This window comes from Typha latifolia, chromosome 4 (genome assembly GCF_019914945.1).
Source record: "Typha latifolia isolate L0001 chromosome 4, TyphaL0001v2, whole genome shotgun sequence".
Lineage (NCBI taxonomy): Eukaryota > Viridiplantae > Streptophyta > Magnoliopsida > Poales > Typhaceae > Typha > Typha latifolia.
In genome coordinates, this window is record NC_133089.1 from 17,329,899 (window position 1) to 17,347,774 (window position 17,876).

At 40.2% G+C, this 17,876-nt stretch overlaps 5 protein-coding genes across 6 annotated transcripts; 3 read left to right on the forward strand and 2 right to left on the reverse strand.

The window, feature by feature from the left end:
- Nucleotides 1-261: 261 nt before the first annotated feature.
- On the forward strand, nt 262-4,082 carry LOC140786835 (uncharacterized). Its single transcript, XM_073135519.1, has 8 exons — nt 262-612; nt 1,776-1,856; nt 1,936-2,024; nt 2,108-2,182; nt 2,269-2,375; nt 2,447-2,665; nt 2,892-2,960; nt 3,725-4,082. The coding sequence occupies exons 1-8, from the start codon at nt 490-492 to the stop codon at nt 3,817-3,819; spliced, it is 858 nt and encodes a 285-aa protein (XP_072991620.1). The 5' UTR covers nt 262-489; the 3' UTR covers nt 3,820-4,082.
- Nucleotides 4,083-4,529: 447 nt separating this feature from the next.
- Nucleotides 4,530-7,990, reverse strand: LOC140787465 (vesicle-associated membrane protein 721). The gene is made up of 5 exons (XM_073136389.1): nt 7,673-7,990; nt 5,541-5,682; nt 5,346-5,466; nt 5,099-5,161; nt 4,530-4,942 (listed from the first exon to the last, which is right to left on the reverse strand). Exons 1-5 carry the CDS (start codon nt 7,860-7,862, stop codon nt 4,799-4,801), a joined length of 660 nt encoding a protein of 219 aa, XP_072992490.1. The 5' UTR covers nt 7,863-7,990; the 3' UTR covers nt 4,530-4,798.
- Nucleotides 7,991-8,715: 725 nt separating this feature from the next.
- LOC140785961 (putative pentatricopeptide repeat-containing protein At3g28640) lies at nt 8,716-10,551 on the forward strand. Its single transcript, XM_073134111.1, has one exon. The coding sequence runs from the start codon at nt 8,774-8,776 to the stop codon at nt 10,241-10,243; it is 1,470 nt and encodes a 489-aa protein (XP_072990212.1). The 5' UTR covers nt 8,716-8,773; the 3' UTR covers nt 10,244-10,551.
- A 75-nt stretch (nt 10,552-10,626) lies between these two features.
- LOC140785960 (WD repeat-containing protein PCN-like) lies at nt 10,627-17,113 on the reverse strand. Its single transcript, XM_073134110.1, has 11 exons — nt 15,798-17,113; nt 15,561-15,704; nt 14,551-14,854; nt 14,413-14,476; nt 14,101-14,214; nt 13,843-14,005; nt 13,279-13,429; nt 12,580-13,169; nt 12,159-12,340; nt 11,804-12,064; nt 10,627-11,204 (listed from the first exon to the last, which is right to left on the reverse strand). The coding sequence occupies exons 1-11, from the start codon at nt 15,963-15,965 to the stop codon at nt 10,898-10,900; spliced, it is 2,448 nt and encodes an 815-aa protein (XP_072990211.1). The 5' UTR covers nt 15,966-17,113; the 3' UTR covers nt 10,627-10,897.
- On the forward strand, nt 16,566-17,803 carry LOC140785964 (glutathione S-transferase U17-like). 2 transcript variants are annotated; one of them, XM_073134116.1, is made up of 3 exons: nt 16,566-16,672; nt 16,768-17,143; nt 17,275-17,803. In XM_073134116.1, the coding sequence occupies exons 2-3, from the start codon at nt 16,820-16,822 to the stop codon at nt 17,644-17,646; spliced, it is 696 nt and encodes a 231-aa protein (XP_072990217.1). In that variant the 5' UTR covers nt 16,566-16,672; nt 16,768-16,819; the 3' UTR covers nt 17,647-17,803. The 2 variants fall into 2 exon arrangements, with proteins under 2 accessions (XP_072990217.1, XP_072990216.1); XM_073134115.1 differs by having other exon boundaries at nt 16,569-16,684.
- The last annotated feature ends 73 nt before the right edge of the window (nt 17,804-17,876 follow it).

The window sequence follows — 17,876 nt, forward strand, 5'->3', positions numbered from 1 at the left end:
ATTTTGGTAAAAGATTAAATGGATGCTCAAAGCAATGGTCCAAAGGTTTATAATTTTCTGGAAAAATTGAGAGTTAATTATTTTGTAATTAATTAGGAGGTGCCCAATTTGTGACCCAAGTGGGATTAGGGAAACTAGCTCATTTTTTTTAAGAAAAAAAAAGAAGAAGAAAAGAAAAAGAAATCAAAGAGTAGAAATTGAATAAAAATCGTTGTGCCCTAAATTGTAATCTCCATAAGGCCCAATTCCGTCCGCATAAAGTGGGGGATGCCGTTTGAAGCCTCTTCTTATATTTATTTGTACTTTACCCCCAATCTATCTCTTATTTTAAGTTCTACACCTCTCCCTTCACTAGGGTTTTAGAGCCACCAGCACAACCATTTCCTTCTCCATCGCCTCCTTCCCAAACCCTAACCCTAACTCTAGCTCATCTCTCTCTTTTCTCTCTCTCTCCCCCCCCCCCTAAGGTTTCTTAGAGCTTGGGAAGCCATGGATAGGTACCAGAGAGTGGAGAAGCCGCGGCCCGAGTCGGCCATAAACGAGAACGAGATCCGAATCACTGCTCAGGGCCTCATCAGGAACTATGTCAGCTACGCCACCAGTCTCCTTCAGGTGAGTCCTTCTCTCGCCTCGGTTGATCACCAGTACTGGAGTTGGGGTTGTTACTTTGTTGTTCGCCTCTGGGTTTGTAGTTGTGGTTTTGGTTGATTGTTTCTTCGATGGTGCATTTGTTCGGCAAATGCTTTTGGTGCTTCTCTGTGCGATACTAATTTGAGGTCTGATGCGTGTTCTGTAATGCTTTCCCTAGATTTGTACTATTTCTGAGTTAGTTCTGGTTTTATAACATACGTCTGGTAATCTTTCCTTTTGATCCGACAGCCCAACATGTTCATTTGCCTTGTGTATACCATTTGATTTTTATGTCTTCCTACTGTTCTTTTGAGGCATACAATGGTTATCAAGATTTTCCTAGAAAGATATAACAGAATATTGTATTAAGGATACTCTCAGATATAGATTCTCTAATAATGATGTACACAAAAGATAATCTAAATTCTTATGTCTAGGAATTAGCGGAGATAGAAGTATTTTTGTGTGGGAATTATAATAAGAGCTGAACAACTTTTTATAACTATGAACAGATCATTTTCCGTAGTGATAAGTTATGTTTGTGGACAGTGAATACGTAATGTATGAGAAACATCTGATTCATCTACAATTTAATCTTGCTGTTGTAATGAGGAGGCTCCTTTCTGTTTTTCTGTCGTTTCTAAATATCCCATCTCTGTTGAAGCATGCCCTGCATGACATCTATTTGATTGCTCATTTTTTCTTCCAGCTCTGATATGATATAGCAACCTCTGGGTTCATCTTGATTGGACTATCATTTATATCTACTGAGTGTGTACTCAGGAAGATCGCTAGAAACATTCTCTATTTGTTGCTATATTTATCAGTGTTTCTCTGGCAGTCACTTATTCTAAAACTTCTGGTCTTAAAACTTCCTCTCTGGGTTTTAATTATACATTGTGATTTTGCATATCTGTCATTTTTGCCGAACTTCATTGAACTGTAGTTCGAGCATGGCAGTGCCCTGATTGATTTGGATTATCTCCAGTTTAAACTCTGATATGTGCTTGCCAGTGTAGTTTGTTGTTTTTATATGTCCACTTACCTGGCATATGTTCTTTTTACTGATTGATATCGTCCAATTACTCTTCATTTACGAAGGTTGAAGTTTCATACTTATATCTATGTGACTGTTCTTCAATTAGGAAAAACGTGTTAGAGAGATTGTGTTGAAAGCCATGGGACAGGCAATCAGCAAGGCTGTGGCAATTGCAGAGATTATAAAGGTTGAGTTGCATTTAGACTTCTCTTGAGGATTCTGATAGTAATGTTTAGGGTCACTTCACATATTTGTTTTGGCTGCAGAAAAGGATTCCTGGGTTGCATCAAGATACCTCCATCAGTTCAGTTAGTATCACTGATGTATGGGAACCTATTGAAGAGGGCCTTGTACCGTAAGTATCTTACATCTTTGGCATTTAGAATTAAAGAATTTCTGACAGTTTACTAAGTCTTTTACCATTTTATTTTGTTACAGATTGGAAACTACACGCCATGTTTCAATGATCTCAATCTCTCTGTCACCAAGGGAGCTAAACAAGAATTCCACAGGGTATTATTTTTATTTTATTTTTTTCACATGAAGGTACCACATTAATTATGTTTAGCTACTTACAAGCTAATTTTCCTTTTCTATAGGTATCAAGCTCCACTACTTACAGAGCAGCCTAGGCTACAACAGAAATTCCAGCAGCCACAGCAGTATCAACAGCATCAACCAAGACAAGCTCACGGTCAAATTGAAGGTAGAATGCATGATAGAAAAATTATCTGATGGTTAAAGAAATTACTAACTTTGCTGAGTTGCACAATGAAGATTCATATGGACGAGGTCGTGGTAGAGGAAGGGGAAGAGGAAGAGGTTGGGGTAGAGGAGGATATGGAGGGTATGGCGGATACGGTAATCAAGGTGGTTATGGGAATCAAGGTGGATATGGTAATCAAGGTGGATATGGTGGATATGACAACAATCACGGCGGGTATGGTGGGTACGGCTACAACCAGGGTGGATATGGAGGATATGGCAATAATCAAGGTAGCATTATTTCATTTACACTCCTTTGTCTAGATCAAGTTATGACATGCAATATTTAGATGGTTGACAATTGGCTTCCGTTGCTCATGGTGTTTGTTAATTGAAATGATGGATAAAACTGGGTTGCTTGTATTAATGATAGAGATTATTCTCCTTCAAGTTCTATGATTTTCCTCATTGCTGCCCTCTGTTACTATTCAGCTGACTCGCTTTTCCTTTCTGGTAGAAAATGGTGGATGGAATTCAAATTGGGGTAGAGGTGGCGGGCGAGGTAGAGGAAATTGGGGCTATCGTGGTAAGCTCTTAGCAGCCAGCTCTTTGTTATTTACTTTCCCATGAGAGTGCAAGATTTAAAGCTAATCCAGATACTATAAGAATTTCAGCATCATACTCTTGAACTGACACCATTACTGCTCAATGAGAATGAGCTTGATTACTTGATTTCAGTTCAACATTCATGTGTGGATGTTACTATAAAAGGAGTTTCAACATTGTTACTTATAACAATTAGAAATATTCATGCTCTCTTTGTGAGCCAGGTGCTTTCACACATATAAGAAAGTATTTAACTTCTTTTCCACAAAATCAACCATGAGACCAGAATTGAAGTTTGTGGTGTGATGCTCATCCTTGACCATTGAAATGCATGGAAACTAGATATTTTGATTTATTTTATATATACATGTATATACAAAATTAAAAAGGAAAAGAAAGATATCGTAGTGAAGTGTAAATTAAAGGTGTAGAAGTATCACAATCTATAGGCTTAAACATACATGTCTGAGATGTAATCATGATCAGCACTATAAAGTTCAGTTGTGTTACTTATGATGGATTTCACTTGATATTCCACTGATAAAAGAGCCTGTTACATGCATTGGTGGATTGCTGTAAGGGCTATTTCCAGTCGTGGATTACTCGTTTTAAATGTTAGAGTGGTCCGTGCTTTTCTGCCTGATACGAATAGCATTTTCCTCATAAGATGATCAGGAGCAGCTATTCATTTGATGAACAGATTACTCTTTATTGATTTGTTGCTGCTCACATTGAATGCGACAGGTACAGGTTATGACCGTGGCAGAGGAGCTGGTGGTAGAGGCTTTGGTCGCAGCCGAGGAAGGATGGGGGGTCGTGGAAGGATGAACCAGGCCTAGTGGCGCGGTGCCTTCCATTCTTATGCATGCTTCTATGGTTCTTTGTTTAGTGCTGTGAAATGTGATGTGGTTTTAAGTCACAAGGCCTAGTGATAAGCTAAATGGTTCTGCGCTTACTTTTATTATATGTGGACGTTGTCAGGCCTTTCATTTTCGTTTTTTCCATGGTTGCTCAGATACTGAAGCATGCTTTTATGCACAACCCCTGTTGCCGTAACGTACATTTCTTCTGTATTGAATCGTGCAGTTCATTCTTTTATAAATGACCAGATGCTCTACTGTAGGTTGACTAGATAGTTTTCACTATTTCTCGTTGATCATGCAGAGAATGGTATGACAGATGCAACTTATTGCTGCGACGTTCTTAAATCGAGAAACCACTTCTGCATAAATAATTTTATTCGTAGAAAGGCTTTTCACCGTGATATAAGAATACCGTGGAAGAGTAAATGTAACCCAATGGATGAGCCTCATTAATTTAATACCATGCCAGAGATATAAATAACAATGAGCAAATTTATACTTCTCCTGCTGATAGGAAAGGAAAAATAAACAGTGACAAATTGCGTCATTAAAGGATTGGAATCCACACAATGTACGAGAATCACCGCTCGGTCACAAACATGAAGTAATGCATGACATGTGTGCTTGGTGGATGCCTTAGCATCCGTAATAAAATTGCCGCGAGCCCACCAAGTGACAGCTACTAGTTTTAAAAACGATAGGATAATGAATGATCAGATAAAAATCGTAGAGATGAAACAAAAAGTTCTGCAGTCTATACATGGGTACCAACCACAATGCGTTAAAAGTGTTATCGTAACCCCGTTCCATTCCTCAGAACTGTGAGACTCTAATCTACAGAGGTGGGTGGTCACAGCACAAATCAGCAAAAGCCACATTAATATCGCAGTAAAAGATAGCAGTACACTACTATGGAGCGCAATCAAACCAGGTAGGAAGATGAATAAAGCCCGTCTCAGCATTTGAAACCATGGCAAACTGACAGGACGATGATGAGGATTAACGCAATGATGATGCCCAACACAATAAGCTTTATCTTCATGTTCTGCAACCACATCTTCCTCCTCATCTTTGTCCCTTGCTGCCTAAAGTCTTGCGCCTATGATGAAACATCATATTATATAACCACCAGAATAAAGAGGTTAAGATAACTTGAGAATTGAGAAGGATATCTAATCTCCGATGGGAACTGTAATAAGCAATTATCCTTCAAACCTAGCAGATTAAAGATAACTATAATTGGATTACAGCAAACCTGTGAGCGAAGATTCTCTGTTTTGTCAACAAGGAGCTCAATTTTCTCCCCGCGGTCTAGAACCTAGAAAGGATTGAGGGGCAGCCACAAGATTGTTAGTGGACAGAAAAATGCAACTAGAAAACAACCAAATATCAGCATCAGCACGTCATCTATTCGAAAGGGATTATCAGTCTGAGATAAAAATGTCTTATTATTATGTCAAACTTAGTTGGCGCTCTACAGCAGGAAGCTTGAAAAAGTTTACCTTCTCGATGTTCTCCATCATCACTCCTTTGACTTCTGAAACCTGAGCTTTCACTTTTGCCAGCTTGTTGATCTCATCAGGGTGATCGATGCAGTACTGCATGTGATCTTTCAGTTTTGACCTGAAATATTACATCAACATGTGGTTATACCATGAGTTACAGATGGCTTGGAGAGTTAAGGATCAGAAAAATACCCATATTCTCGGTTAAGACTGTTGGCGGTAGCAGTAGCAGCTTTTCCTCCACCATATTTCTTGCTGAAGTCTTCCTTCACCCTCTCCAGAAAAGCTATTGGAACTTGTCTGCCGGCTGACTCTACTGCAACTACGCAGTAAGCTGCAAAAACCAAAGATATGCAAATATAGCTACTAAGACTTACTAAATCTTATGACATTTCAAAAGGACATGTGCCCCCAAAATGTAAGCATCATCACTCTAGCACATGAGCAAATAACTCCAAAATTTATTCACTAATATAAACATAATTGTTTCACAATTCTTGCAAAGAAAATTAAACATGTTTTTTCAACATATAGAACACATTCTATAGACATATGTAGTAAACCAAACATACAAAACACATGTTCATCTCTCCAATATATTACAATACTCAATCATAAATAGGAACGTATTTATTCAAATGAGACATAACTAATACTGTAACAGGATAGGCAATAAAACAAGTGCTAAGAGTTGGACAATATAGGTATGAAATCTTTAAAGCCATATTAGCATAACTGTATCAATAGCAGATTGTGTGAACATCCAAACAAGTTCACACTCACAGCACTTCTAGATCATTCATCTACGATGAAAGAGATAAATGGAATAAATAAAGAATAAGGGGCCTACCACTTCATATACCTTGTGCCTGTGCCTCTTCTTGTTTCATTGCAATTTGATATTCACATAGCACTAGGAAAGTTGGAGTTCTTTAGGAACACTAATTTAAAGGTTAAAGAGGAAAGGTGGGTCAAAAAGAAAGAACGTTCAACTCCTACACAGAATCAAAATGTTAGTTACAAGATATGGAAAGTTCGACCAAAATGATAATCTCTCTTCACCACAAAATTTTACAATTGGCTGAATGGCTGCTATGTATTTTATGGGGAAGTCCTACTCCAGATGGTCTAACCAAATGACACCAAGTGATCAACATCTAAAAGAGCTTTATATAAAGAAGCATGTGTTCAACAAATCTAAGAAACTTGATACCTGCTTCAACAAATATAGGTCGTAATATGCCAACTAGGGTAGTGCCTACAGAAATCTCAAAATTTTCTTATTGCATTGTGCAATCCTAGAGCATATCTATTAGATCTATAATGCTTACTGAAATCTTTCAGTATGCCAGCATGTTGCAGCATTCTGAACCATGTGAATAGATGATAAAGAACACCAGCATAAATAAGCCTTATATTGACAGAAATATATATTACTCAATAATAACTGTCATTGTCTTAGATAATCTAAGGATTTGATCATCATCCTGATTTCAATCTTGGGATTTAGCTTATTTGTTCTGAAAAAGAAGGAACAATATAAAGCACGCTCAGAGTTGAGCAAAGCATGACGTCATCCTTCAACACCCATCAGTTTGAACAAGCTTCGCGTACCAGAAAGAAAGAAAATTCCACGGTTCCACCTAAACGCTATGCTCTCAATTAACACTCATGATTATCGAAAAAGGAATATAGATCTAAACATCTAATGAGGAAGGGATGAAAAGTATCATTCAGATTTTTCCCCTTAGAGCCTAAGCTAATAAAGTACTTGCCTCCAGGCGCTAGTACATTCATGAATATGCTGTGAGATATCTAATCAAAGCACGGATAGGACAGATCCTTTTTCCATCTCTTCTCCACATGCCATTACTCGTGATCTAACGGAAGTGCAATTATTGCTGTCTATTTTTACTTCCAACACGCATTAGATTCCCAGAATGCTAATATACCAGTAGCCAAATCATCAGACCGATCGTTTCTTCACAGTAGATCTAAAACCTAAATGTCACCTCTAAACTTTTTCCGCCAGTAAACAAGGGATCCACAAATAACAGCAATCAAACAACGTCGTCTCATATCAGTCGGATGCACACTACTTGATAAATGTTAAAAAAAAAAGGGAGAAAAACAACCAGAATTACTGATTCCAAACAAAGGAATCACATCGTAGGCGCTCCAAAGCCTCGAATCACGCACCGGTCGAGCAAAAGCACGAATCGTACAACAACAATCCACAAATCTATCAAAGAACACAAAGAAAACCACTCGAATCGACACGAAACAGAGAAAACCGAAGGAGATCAGAGTAAGGAAGGGCTCACTGTATCCTTCCTCGACGAGGTAGTTGAAGGTGTGGCCGTCGCAGTTGTAGGTGAACTTGTTGTTGCTGGCGGGGAGCTTGGAGAGGCATTGGGACGCGATGCCGGTGAAATTACCGGTGAATTCCGTGTACTCCGCAAGGATCACCGTCCCTCGAGCCACGAAGCTATAGATCAGCGTTTGCTGCCCCATCTCCCACCAAACCCTTACCCTAAGCCTAGATCTTTGGAGAGAGAAAGAGAGAGAGAGGGAAAAGGAGAGAACGAAGACGACGATGGAAGAGGAAATGAGAGAGAAATGATCGGGGAGGAAATAACTTGAAATATAAGGGGAAGGGATGGTCGGATTGTCAATTTGTGCGCCTAGAGAGGGTAAAATGGTAAAAGAATAGCTAAAGGAGTCGAGGGAGATGTTCTGCAGTGACAGGTGCAGGAATTTCGTGTGTCCATAAATTAACAAAGAGTATTTTGGACAAAGAGACAACAGACACAGATCTAAAAACCAGATGCTTTTATCAATAAAAAAAAAATGCAACATGAAGAGAGGATTATAAAATAATTTAACCATTGTTAATACCTACTCACTATTATATCATATAATTTGAAAGAGCAATGTAGATAAAGAATGGATCTTATGGTTGGTTTTAAAAAAGGAACAAACTATAATGCCATTCTTAAAAGTTTGGACTTGAAACTGTGTTACTTAGTGTCTAATAATGCTCAACTCCTTTTCGTCTTTATTGTGTAAGGATTGATGTTTCTTTTTACCTTTTGTTGCCATTTGTTGCTATCAAACAAGCCATTAACACTAAAGCAATTAAGCAACCAATGCTTTCTGGTTTCAGTGAAAGCATCTTCTGGAAAAAGAAGTGCATATATATTATTACCTTGCTTAATCCAGAAGCAAAATTTACAGCACCTTATCATGAAAGCTCCTTACTGTTAGAAAATATTATAGAAATACATTTATTTACCACTTATCATTATTTGCCAAGTACGGAGTACAAGAAACTCATGCAGTCAAGGGCTGCAGACGATCTACACTACGTAGTATCGGCAACATTTTAGCGAGTATTGCTTTCCGCAAGCCGACTCCATGACTCCATGCAGCTCCGTCCTCCCGCCGCCGCCGCTGCATTCATCCCGGCCGCCACGTGGCAATACTGCAACTCCCTACTCGTTCGCCGGCGCGCCGTCGCCACTGACCTCCGCACCGCCCACGCCCTCCTCCTCACCTCCGGTCTCCTCCTCCACCCCCACCTCTCCCTCCTCTCGCTCAACTCCCTCCTCCGCTCACTTCCCCGCTCCAACCCCCGCCTCGCCCTACCTCTTCTCCGACTCATGCTCCAAAACACCAACGCCAACTCCTTCCCTTCCCCGAACCACCTCTCCTTCCCCTTCGCCATCTCCTCCTCCTCTCTCCTCCCCTCCCTCTTCTCCGGCGCCCAACTCCACGCTCTCGTGTTCAAGAACGGCCTCTCCCCTTCTGACCATTTTGTCCAAACCGCTCTTCTACGTCTCTACTCCCGCCTTCCAAACCTCACCCAGAACCTGTTCGACGAAACGCCTCAAAGAGACCATGTGCACTACGATGTTCTCATGAACGCGTATCTCCGCGCAGGACTCGTTTCTACTGCATTACGTTGCTTTCAAGACATGCTGGTATCTAACATAAAGCCGGACGCTTTCGTCCTCACGACGGCACTGACGGCGTGTGCACACTCCGGTGCGCTTGAACAGGGAATGTCGATTCATAGATACATCGAGAGGGAGGAATCTGGTTATTTGGAAGATAGCTTTATTGGCTCGGCCCTCGTTAGTATGTATGCAAAATGTGGGTCTGTGAAGGAGGCAATAAAGGTGTTCGACGCAATGCCAGAGAGGAATACCCACATGTGGGCGACGATGGTGGGGGCATTTGCAATGCATGGGCTCGTAAAAGAGGCGATTGGGTGCTTAAGTCGGATGTGGGAAGAAGACAGGGTTCGGCCGGACGCGGTGGTGATTCTTGGCGTCCTCACGGCTTGTGCGCATGGTGGGTTGGTTGATGACGGATTGTTGCTGTTGGCGCAGATGGAGTCTCGGTATAATGTGGCCCCTGAGCACGAGCATTACAGCTGCGCCGTCGACATGCTTTCCCGAGTAGGCCGGTTGGAAGATGCCATGGGGATTATAAGGAAGATGCCTATGAGGCCTCTGGCTTCAGTGTGGGGATCTTTGCTCACTGGCTGTAGGATTTATGGGAACGTGGAGCTTGCAGAGATGGCTGTGGAGGAGTTGCAGAGGTTTTCTTTGGGTGAGGGGGATGATGAGGGGGTATACGTTCAGTTGTCAAACATCTATCTCAATGCCAATAGGAAGGATGATGCAAGGAGAATTCGAAAGCTGATCGGTAGCCGGGGTATCAAGAAAACGCCGGCTTGTAGCGTCATTGAGGTGAACGGTATGGCGAGCTCGTTCGTCGCAGGTGATCAGGTTCACCCCCTGAGGATCGAGATCTGGAGCACTTTGGAAACTTTAGCAGATCATATGGAGCAAAGAGGTAAAGAAGAGAGCTCATATTCCTTTGGCTAGAGAAGACTCAGCAAGAAATAAATGGTGTCTACTGCTGAATGATTCAGTCGAATCAGCATAACAAGCAAGAAATTATCTCATCAGTAACTTGGAGTGCCTGAAAGATACCTGTCCATTTTCAGTTTTATATATCATTCAGATTCAACACGCTATTTTCCCATCACATTTTTTTGACTCCCAACTTGCAGCCGTATGTTGGACACTTCTTTACTGGATCTATGAAGATACTTGTACTATAAAAACTTAGGTTATTATAAAAAGCATTTGCCATGCTGATTGCTGGCAAAGTTACTAGACATGACAACAAATCTGACTCACCAGATGAACATCATAAGGAGAACGATAAAGACGCTGGTTCATCCAAAAAAAGGGGTAAAGGCTGCTTAACACCAAACCACTTGGTAGTGGATACTTTAAAATATACCTGAAAATTTACGTGTACACTCATTTTACAAAAATAATTTGAACATTGCCCTTCTGTAATACAAACAAAATCATCCTAACATTACAAATTCTACCCCGATGAAACTATTAGTAGATATTTGACTTAGCAAGGTCCTTGCCCTTGAGGTAAGCAGGCGAATATTGAAGGGAAAAAGAATCCTAGTCACAGCCAAAACAAGAATCTCATGGTATGGTGTAGATCTCTAGCTCTCACGTTCCAAATATATGTCTGTGAACAGGAGCATCAAAAGCTTTAACCACGTCCATCCACTGCTTCTCTATTATCAAAAGTGAGTTCTCTGATAGGTGACCAACAAATAAAACTGGATCTCTGAATGTACAAATGTCAAAATTCTTTTTCTTCCTTTGTCTGGGTTCTTCATCAGGAGCCTTCCGCTTCCGCTTTGCCCTCACATTCCTGTTGATGTCATACTTGTCTAATAATATATCTGAGCCATTGGGCAATTCATCATCATCTTGATCAATGGGCATGTCGAAGTCAATAAAGCACATTGCCCTGTATGGATTCCAGAAAAAAATTGGGATCAAATCATCAAAAAGTAATTAACTATTGCATTACTTATACAGGGGTTTAGCTCCTGTATATTGTAATGGAACAAAGAAAATTGCTTGCATCCTTTTGCACAGATAATAGCACACTGAAGCAAGCATCAATGCATAAAGTACAGTTTATATATCAATACTGCAAATATATGCAAAATGTTTGAATAATGGAAAAGTAAGTAAGGCAGTTATTCCAAAAAATTATAGGAATGCTAGCACTTGCACACCATGTTAACCCTTTTGTCAATCAAATCAGAATATCAAAATGCTAAAGCTGGTAGCAGCTAAATTACACGAACAAGAAGTGGCAACAATCAATGAGCAAACTGTTCGATTATGTCGCCAGGAAGTTCCAAGGAAAGCTAACTAACGGGAAGCTAACCAATGAGAAGTCTCACTTTGACATTTAATCTAAAAAATATATGATATGCCCAATCAACCACTTGGTGTCTCCTAAAAGTGTTATCCAAACTAATTAGCAAACAATGCAAATTCCATAACTTGAGAAATTAAAGAACATGCATACAAGCAAAACAAAGAAGCAAGAGGTACCTTGCACTGTAAACGATAACTGAAGTTGAAGATAAGGAATGTGGAAATGAGAGGGCAATGACCTCCCCTGGGAATTCTTGAAATCTTCTAGGCAGACGGTGAGTGTGGCGTCTTGACCATTCACCAAGTTGTTTTGCTTCCACATCAAATACATACACTTCGTTCAAAGATGTTGTGATGACAAGCGCATTGCTGTTCCTGGGAGAAAACCCACCAGCAGTGACAGAAGCATCATTCATTCTATATATGAACCAATGTTGCCTGCAAAGTATGCCTTAAAGTTTTAGAACTGCAGTGCAAACAGACATAGTGGATCATACATAATACTGTAAAATTCATATCACCACTGACCTACCTTTGTATCTCAAGGTTAAATACATAGATGTCTCCATAACAATTAATTGCGGCTAACCACTGTCCATCCATACTTGTAAACATTCTTGTTATAGGTGGTTCACTAGAAGGAGAGTTCATATCATCTACCTTCCTTTGGGGTACAAAGGTGTTAACAACTTCCAACCTTTGGACATCCACCACCTGTTTCAAAACAATGAAAGGAAGAATGATTAGAACTACATGACAGATAAATATGAAAGTGGAGCAGATATAGTAGCAACTAGCAAGTTCATGGATTGTGATAATGCAAGCAAAAGAACATATGTAAACACAGAACATGGACCATGAATATTACTGGCATTCTGGTTATACTTAGCAAGCATTACCAGCCCAATATAAGTAATATGTGTCACTAGAAGCATAAAAAGACAAACACTTACATATATCTTTCTATCATGACCTGCAAGCATTAAGCTTGAGCAATCGACACTGAAAACCATACTGTGTGCACATGGCAATCCCTTAGGAAGCTGTAATTTGTCTAGGGACCACATGCCATTGCCACCTTTATGCCTTCTTAATTCAAATAGACAGGGCCTTACATGATCGGAGTATGCAAATAGCATCCCGGAGCTAGATATAGTGCTACAGAGAATTCTCCGTGATCCCTTGCTTTTAAGGCGAGCTAGAAGTTGTGCTGTTGTTCTGTTTCCAAAAGGCACATTTGGTGAAACTTTAGTATCCACTTTGACAAGCGAAACCTCTAACCAGCTAGAGGACTGAACGAGCATTATTGAAGCGCCATCCATAATGCTATTTGATGCCAACTTTACCAACACTCTTTGAGGTGCAGGGCATATGTCATGGGGTGCAAACTGGGTGAACTCTTTTGCAGAGTAAGCAAAGAGTTTGCTGTCATCTCCACCAGAAATGAGCATAGGAACACCTAAATGAGCCCATTTATGATAACTGAACTCAATGGGTTTTTCCTTCCGACGTATCTTGGCCACCTTTTCATCAGGCAAGTCATCTGCAAAAACAAAATCAGCTCATAGATGGAGCAAGTAGTTCTCAAAAAAAAAAAAAAAGGGAATAAAACTATAATAGTAAACTTGAATTGATTGTGGATCTTGGCAGACCTTCTCTACTAATTGGTAAAGCCATCGTTAAGGCTCTGACATCATGAGTGTGAGCTCTTACATAACCAACATACACCCATTTATTGATTTGTTCTTTAAGAAGCCTGTTTTCTCCAGAACCTTCATCATTGGACAGTTTATAAAGAGTTACCTACACAGAAATCAATGCCATCAATATACAAGTAAAATCATGAACATTTTCAACAATAAAATATTGGCGCCTGACCAAAATTGTAGAAGAAACATAGTCTTCTCCCAGCTAGCTGGTCCTTACTCCTTAAGACATCAAAACATTGATTTTCCCTCAAACTTCTCAACAACTTTTGCCTCTTGAAAATAAACACGACAGAGCTATACATCAATTTTATTTCTTAACTGCTAATCCTAGTCCCTAGACCTAAACAAGGTGTCGAATTCTTAGCAAACTGAACATAAAAAATCTCTTTGCATATGCATCTATCCACTTCTGATGTATTTCCTTAAAATGCAACATCTATATCTAGAATAACAATTATAAGATTGTAAAATATCAGAGCAGTTGAACGAGATATCAAACAGACCAACCTTCCCGTCTGAACCAGCAGAGAAGACCCTGTTCTGACTAGGAAGAGTTGCTAGAGCAGTCACATCACCTTTATGATATGTATGAGCTTGCAAAAGTGTTCCATGATGGCTATCCCAAAACTGAACACTCCCTGTACTGTCTCCACTAACAAGGGATCCGCACCTAATAAACATATTTAAAGAAATAGATTATCTTTATAATTGAAAGAGAATGTGCAGAGAAAACTGAAATTCATAGCATACATAACTAGTTACTACCTTAAAAACAGTAATGACCAAACACAAAGTTCTGGTCCACTACTAATACCCCCAAGTCCAACAGTGATGCGATAAGCCTCATGAAAAGATGTAGCATCCCAGCATCTAATAAAGCTGCAAACAATAGTAGGGCAAAAATAAGAATGCAAAAGAAAAGTCAAAGAACTAACTGATGAAGGAACCTCCAAAATAACTGCTTAGCTACTCAACCAAATTGAAAGGACATGGCATAAATTTACAAGTTGTAATACTCTGTCAGTTAATACATTCAGGTTCATCACATCAGCCACTAAATGATTCCATAAAACGTACCCATCGCTACTCCCAGAAAATATTGACTTCGCATTATGGCTCCATGCAACACTCAATATGCGTCCTGCAACGATCGAAATCAGAAACACAAAGATGATACTATTGCCAATATAGAAGAGAAAGGTATACGAGTCTAACCGCTAACCCTGGGCAAAGTTCTGATATATTTCAGACCATCCTTGTCAGGAACATAATATAAACGAACGCAACCATCATCACACGCTACAGCCAAGCGTTGAAAATTTGCCCCACTATGTACGGCATGTAGCTCGTCAGAGTCATCGTCATCATCAATACTACTTGATTCAGAGTCACTATGAGAACCATCATTTTTGTATTCATTGGCAGTAAGTCCTGAATCATTTTTCCCAGAATGCACACAATCAAGGAAAGGTTCCAAAGCCATCTGCCAGAAAGACACTCCAACAGAATCTAGCACAATCTACAAGAACCACAGATAACACTCTTTATTATCCAATCAAACAAATCCAAGTGATCATCAAAATTTGATTTCTAGAAGGAAAATAATTTTGAAAAGGCAACTGGATTTCAAGTAATAAAGAAGAATAGAGGCTATACCCACCCACCCCCTGAAAAAAAAAGCATATCTTGCATTAAATGAATGTTGCTTTCCCTTAATTCATTACTTCATTAGATAGTTAACCCTTTTAATTTGATTGCCGTAGCGAGTGAGATATTGGCTAAACGACATTAAATCCTCGCAGCAATCTGATTGGCTGGCGCAAACACAAGCATGATGTTAATCAAATACAAATTTTGAATAACAATAGCTTTATAATGAAAAGTAGGTCTTCAAGATCTGGCAAATTTTGGATAAATTTTACTAGTGATAAAGCATTTCAACAAGCATAAATTATGGTAATCTATTAAAATTATGGTGATTGTACTTCTTTCTCGTTTTAAATTATTCGAATTTTCTATTCAATCAGACTATGATATTGATATAAAGAAAAGTTTTACTTAACAGTTAACATTCATCTATTCTCATTAAAGACCAACGAAACACATTCAAATTGGAAAATGTCAATAACCTACAGTATAAAAAAATTTCCTTGTGTCAGGATAACTTGGCTTTCGCCAAAACGAAGAGCATCGGGAAAAAAAACATAGCAAACAAAATTTACTACCTTATGCTTTAAAGAGAAGAGATCCCATTCTGAGATCGATCCATCAATACTGGAAGACAACAACCGACCTATTCCCGCCCCTTTGGGGCTTGGGTTACACCAAACAAGCGACGAAACTCTCGAACCAGTCTCTCCCTGTATCGTCTACAACAAACCAAAAGGGTCAGATTTCTTTATACTACCTAAAACCCTGCTAAGTACTTACACACGACAAAATAAGGAGCTTCGAAATCGTACCAGCTGGCAATGCCACCCAACGGAGCCAGGAGAAACGAGCCAGATCTCAACGGCACCATCTTCCCGTGCCGCCGCCACCTGGGAACCATCGGCGCTGGTGGCGAGCGCCACCACGCCGGATGGTTTCCACTCCACGGAGCTGCTCCTGTAGACTTGGAGCTTCTCCATTGTAGAAGAGAGATCAGTGGCGAGAGCACAGTAAGAGAGGCCTCCGGAGATACTTAAGCAGTAGCTCGGAAGCGAGGTCTCCGTCGACGATTAGAGATCATAGAGGAAGGAAGAAACCCTAATCGATTGATGTAGAAGGAGAGTGTAAGAGAATTTTTAGGGTTTTGGAGACGGGAATTAGAGGGAAGGCGCGAAATGTGGATGAGAAAGATAGAGAGAGAAAGGGGAAGGCGGCGCGTCACACCGCTGAGGGTTTTGAGAGGGAGAGAAAGAGGTACGGATACGGATCTATGTACGAGTTCTGATCCGCCAGATCGAAGCCCCTCCAGACCCGGCCCGTTATTGTCGGGCCAAAACCTGACCCGACCCCGAACTGGGCCTGGCTCGTATTAGGATGGAAGCTTCCTTTTTCTTGGGGCACAAGTTTTCATTCGTTCGAATAATTTGAGCTAATTAAGGTTATTTTTATGTACTCGTGGCCCAGATACGTGAAGCGTGTATATATATCCGCCACGCATACCTTAATATCAGTGCTGGACCATGTGATAATTTTTGTGAACTGTACTCATTTGACTACGTCCTAAACTCATCTCTAAGATTCATATTAAGTTCATCGTCTTCTCTAAAAGATTAATTACTTTCTTCTATATGCCATTTATTATATTTTAACATATATGAACTGAGCTAAGTAGGAAGCTTGAATGCTAGTAAAGTTACTTGTATCTGCTCATCTAGCATTAAATCTATTGGTCCATCGTATGTATCTCATCTGCTTCTAATAAATACCTCATCTGCCTCGCAGTACCTCAAAAGATAGGATAAACCAAAGAGTGGAATAGTGAAGGCAGTGAGCAATGGAAGGAGGTGGCGATGTGAAGCTAGTAGGAGCATGGCCGAGCCCATTTGTGATGAGGCCGAGAATAGCACTAAACTTGAAGGGAGTTGAGTATGACTTCTTGGAAGAGCAATTTCCGGCTAAGAGCGAGCTACTTCTCAAGTCTAATCCGGTATACAAGAAGGTACCTGTACTTATCCACAAGGATAAGCCCCTATGCGAGTCTTTGATCATTGTGGAGTATATCGACGAGGTTTGGGCCGCTTCTAGACCCGCTATTCTGCCCACTAACCCGTACGACCGCGCTATCCACCGTTTCTGGGCCGCCTATATCGACGATAAGGTACTCTTATTCGTTTTCTTAAGCGTTATTCTTCTAGATTAATCTTTCCCTTGGGATAAAAAGTTTTTTATTTTTTCAAAATAGCCCTCAATATTGGGTATCATATATAAAAATATGTTTGTGGTACCCAGTGGTTCCCTTCAGCTGCAGCAATTGGAAAGGGAGAGGCCAAGACAGAGGAAGCCAAGGCAGAAGCCATGGCCCAGATGCAGTCAGGGCTTAAGCTATTGGAGGAGGCCTTTGAGAAGTGTAGCCAAGGGAAGAGCTTCTTTGGTGGAGAGACCGTAGGATACCTTGACATAGCACTTGGGAGCTTCTTGGGATGGATCAAAGTGTTAGAGCTGATGAGTGGCACCAAGATACTGGACGAGGAGAACACCCCTCTCCTTTTTGGATGGGCAGAGAGGTTTTGTGCTCATGATGCTGTTAAAGGAGTGATGCCAGACGTGGAGAAGCTGGCGGAATTTGCCAAGGTTCTACAGACAAGGGTCAGTGTGAATTGATTAAGCACCCTCGTGTATATGAGGTTTTAAGTACAGAGACAGAATACAGATGTGTGAAGTGGAGTGTCTCTTATTTCTTAACCGTGTCTTTGTTGTTATTATCAAAATTAATCAGGCTTTGATTAATAAGTAAAGCTTCCGCCTTAGTTTTCTGTAAGTTTTGGCTAATTTAAACCACTTATTTTTAAGCTATGATCGATGCACTTCATGGCATTGAAGTAAGAAGCCTT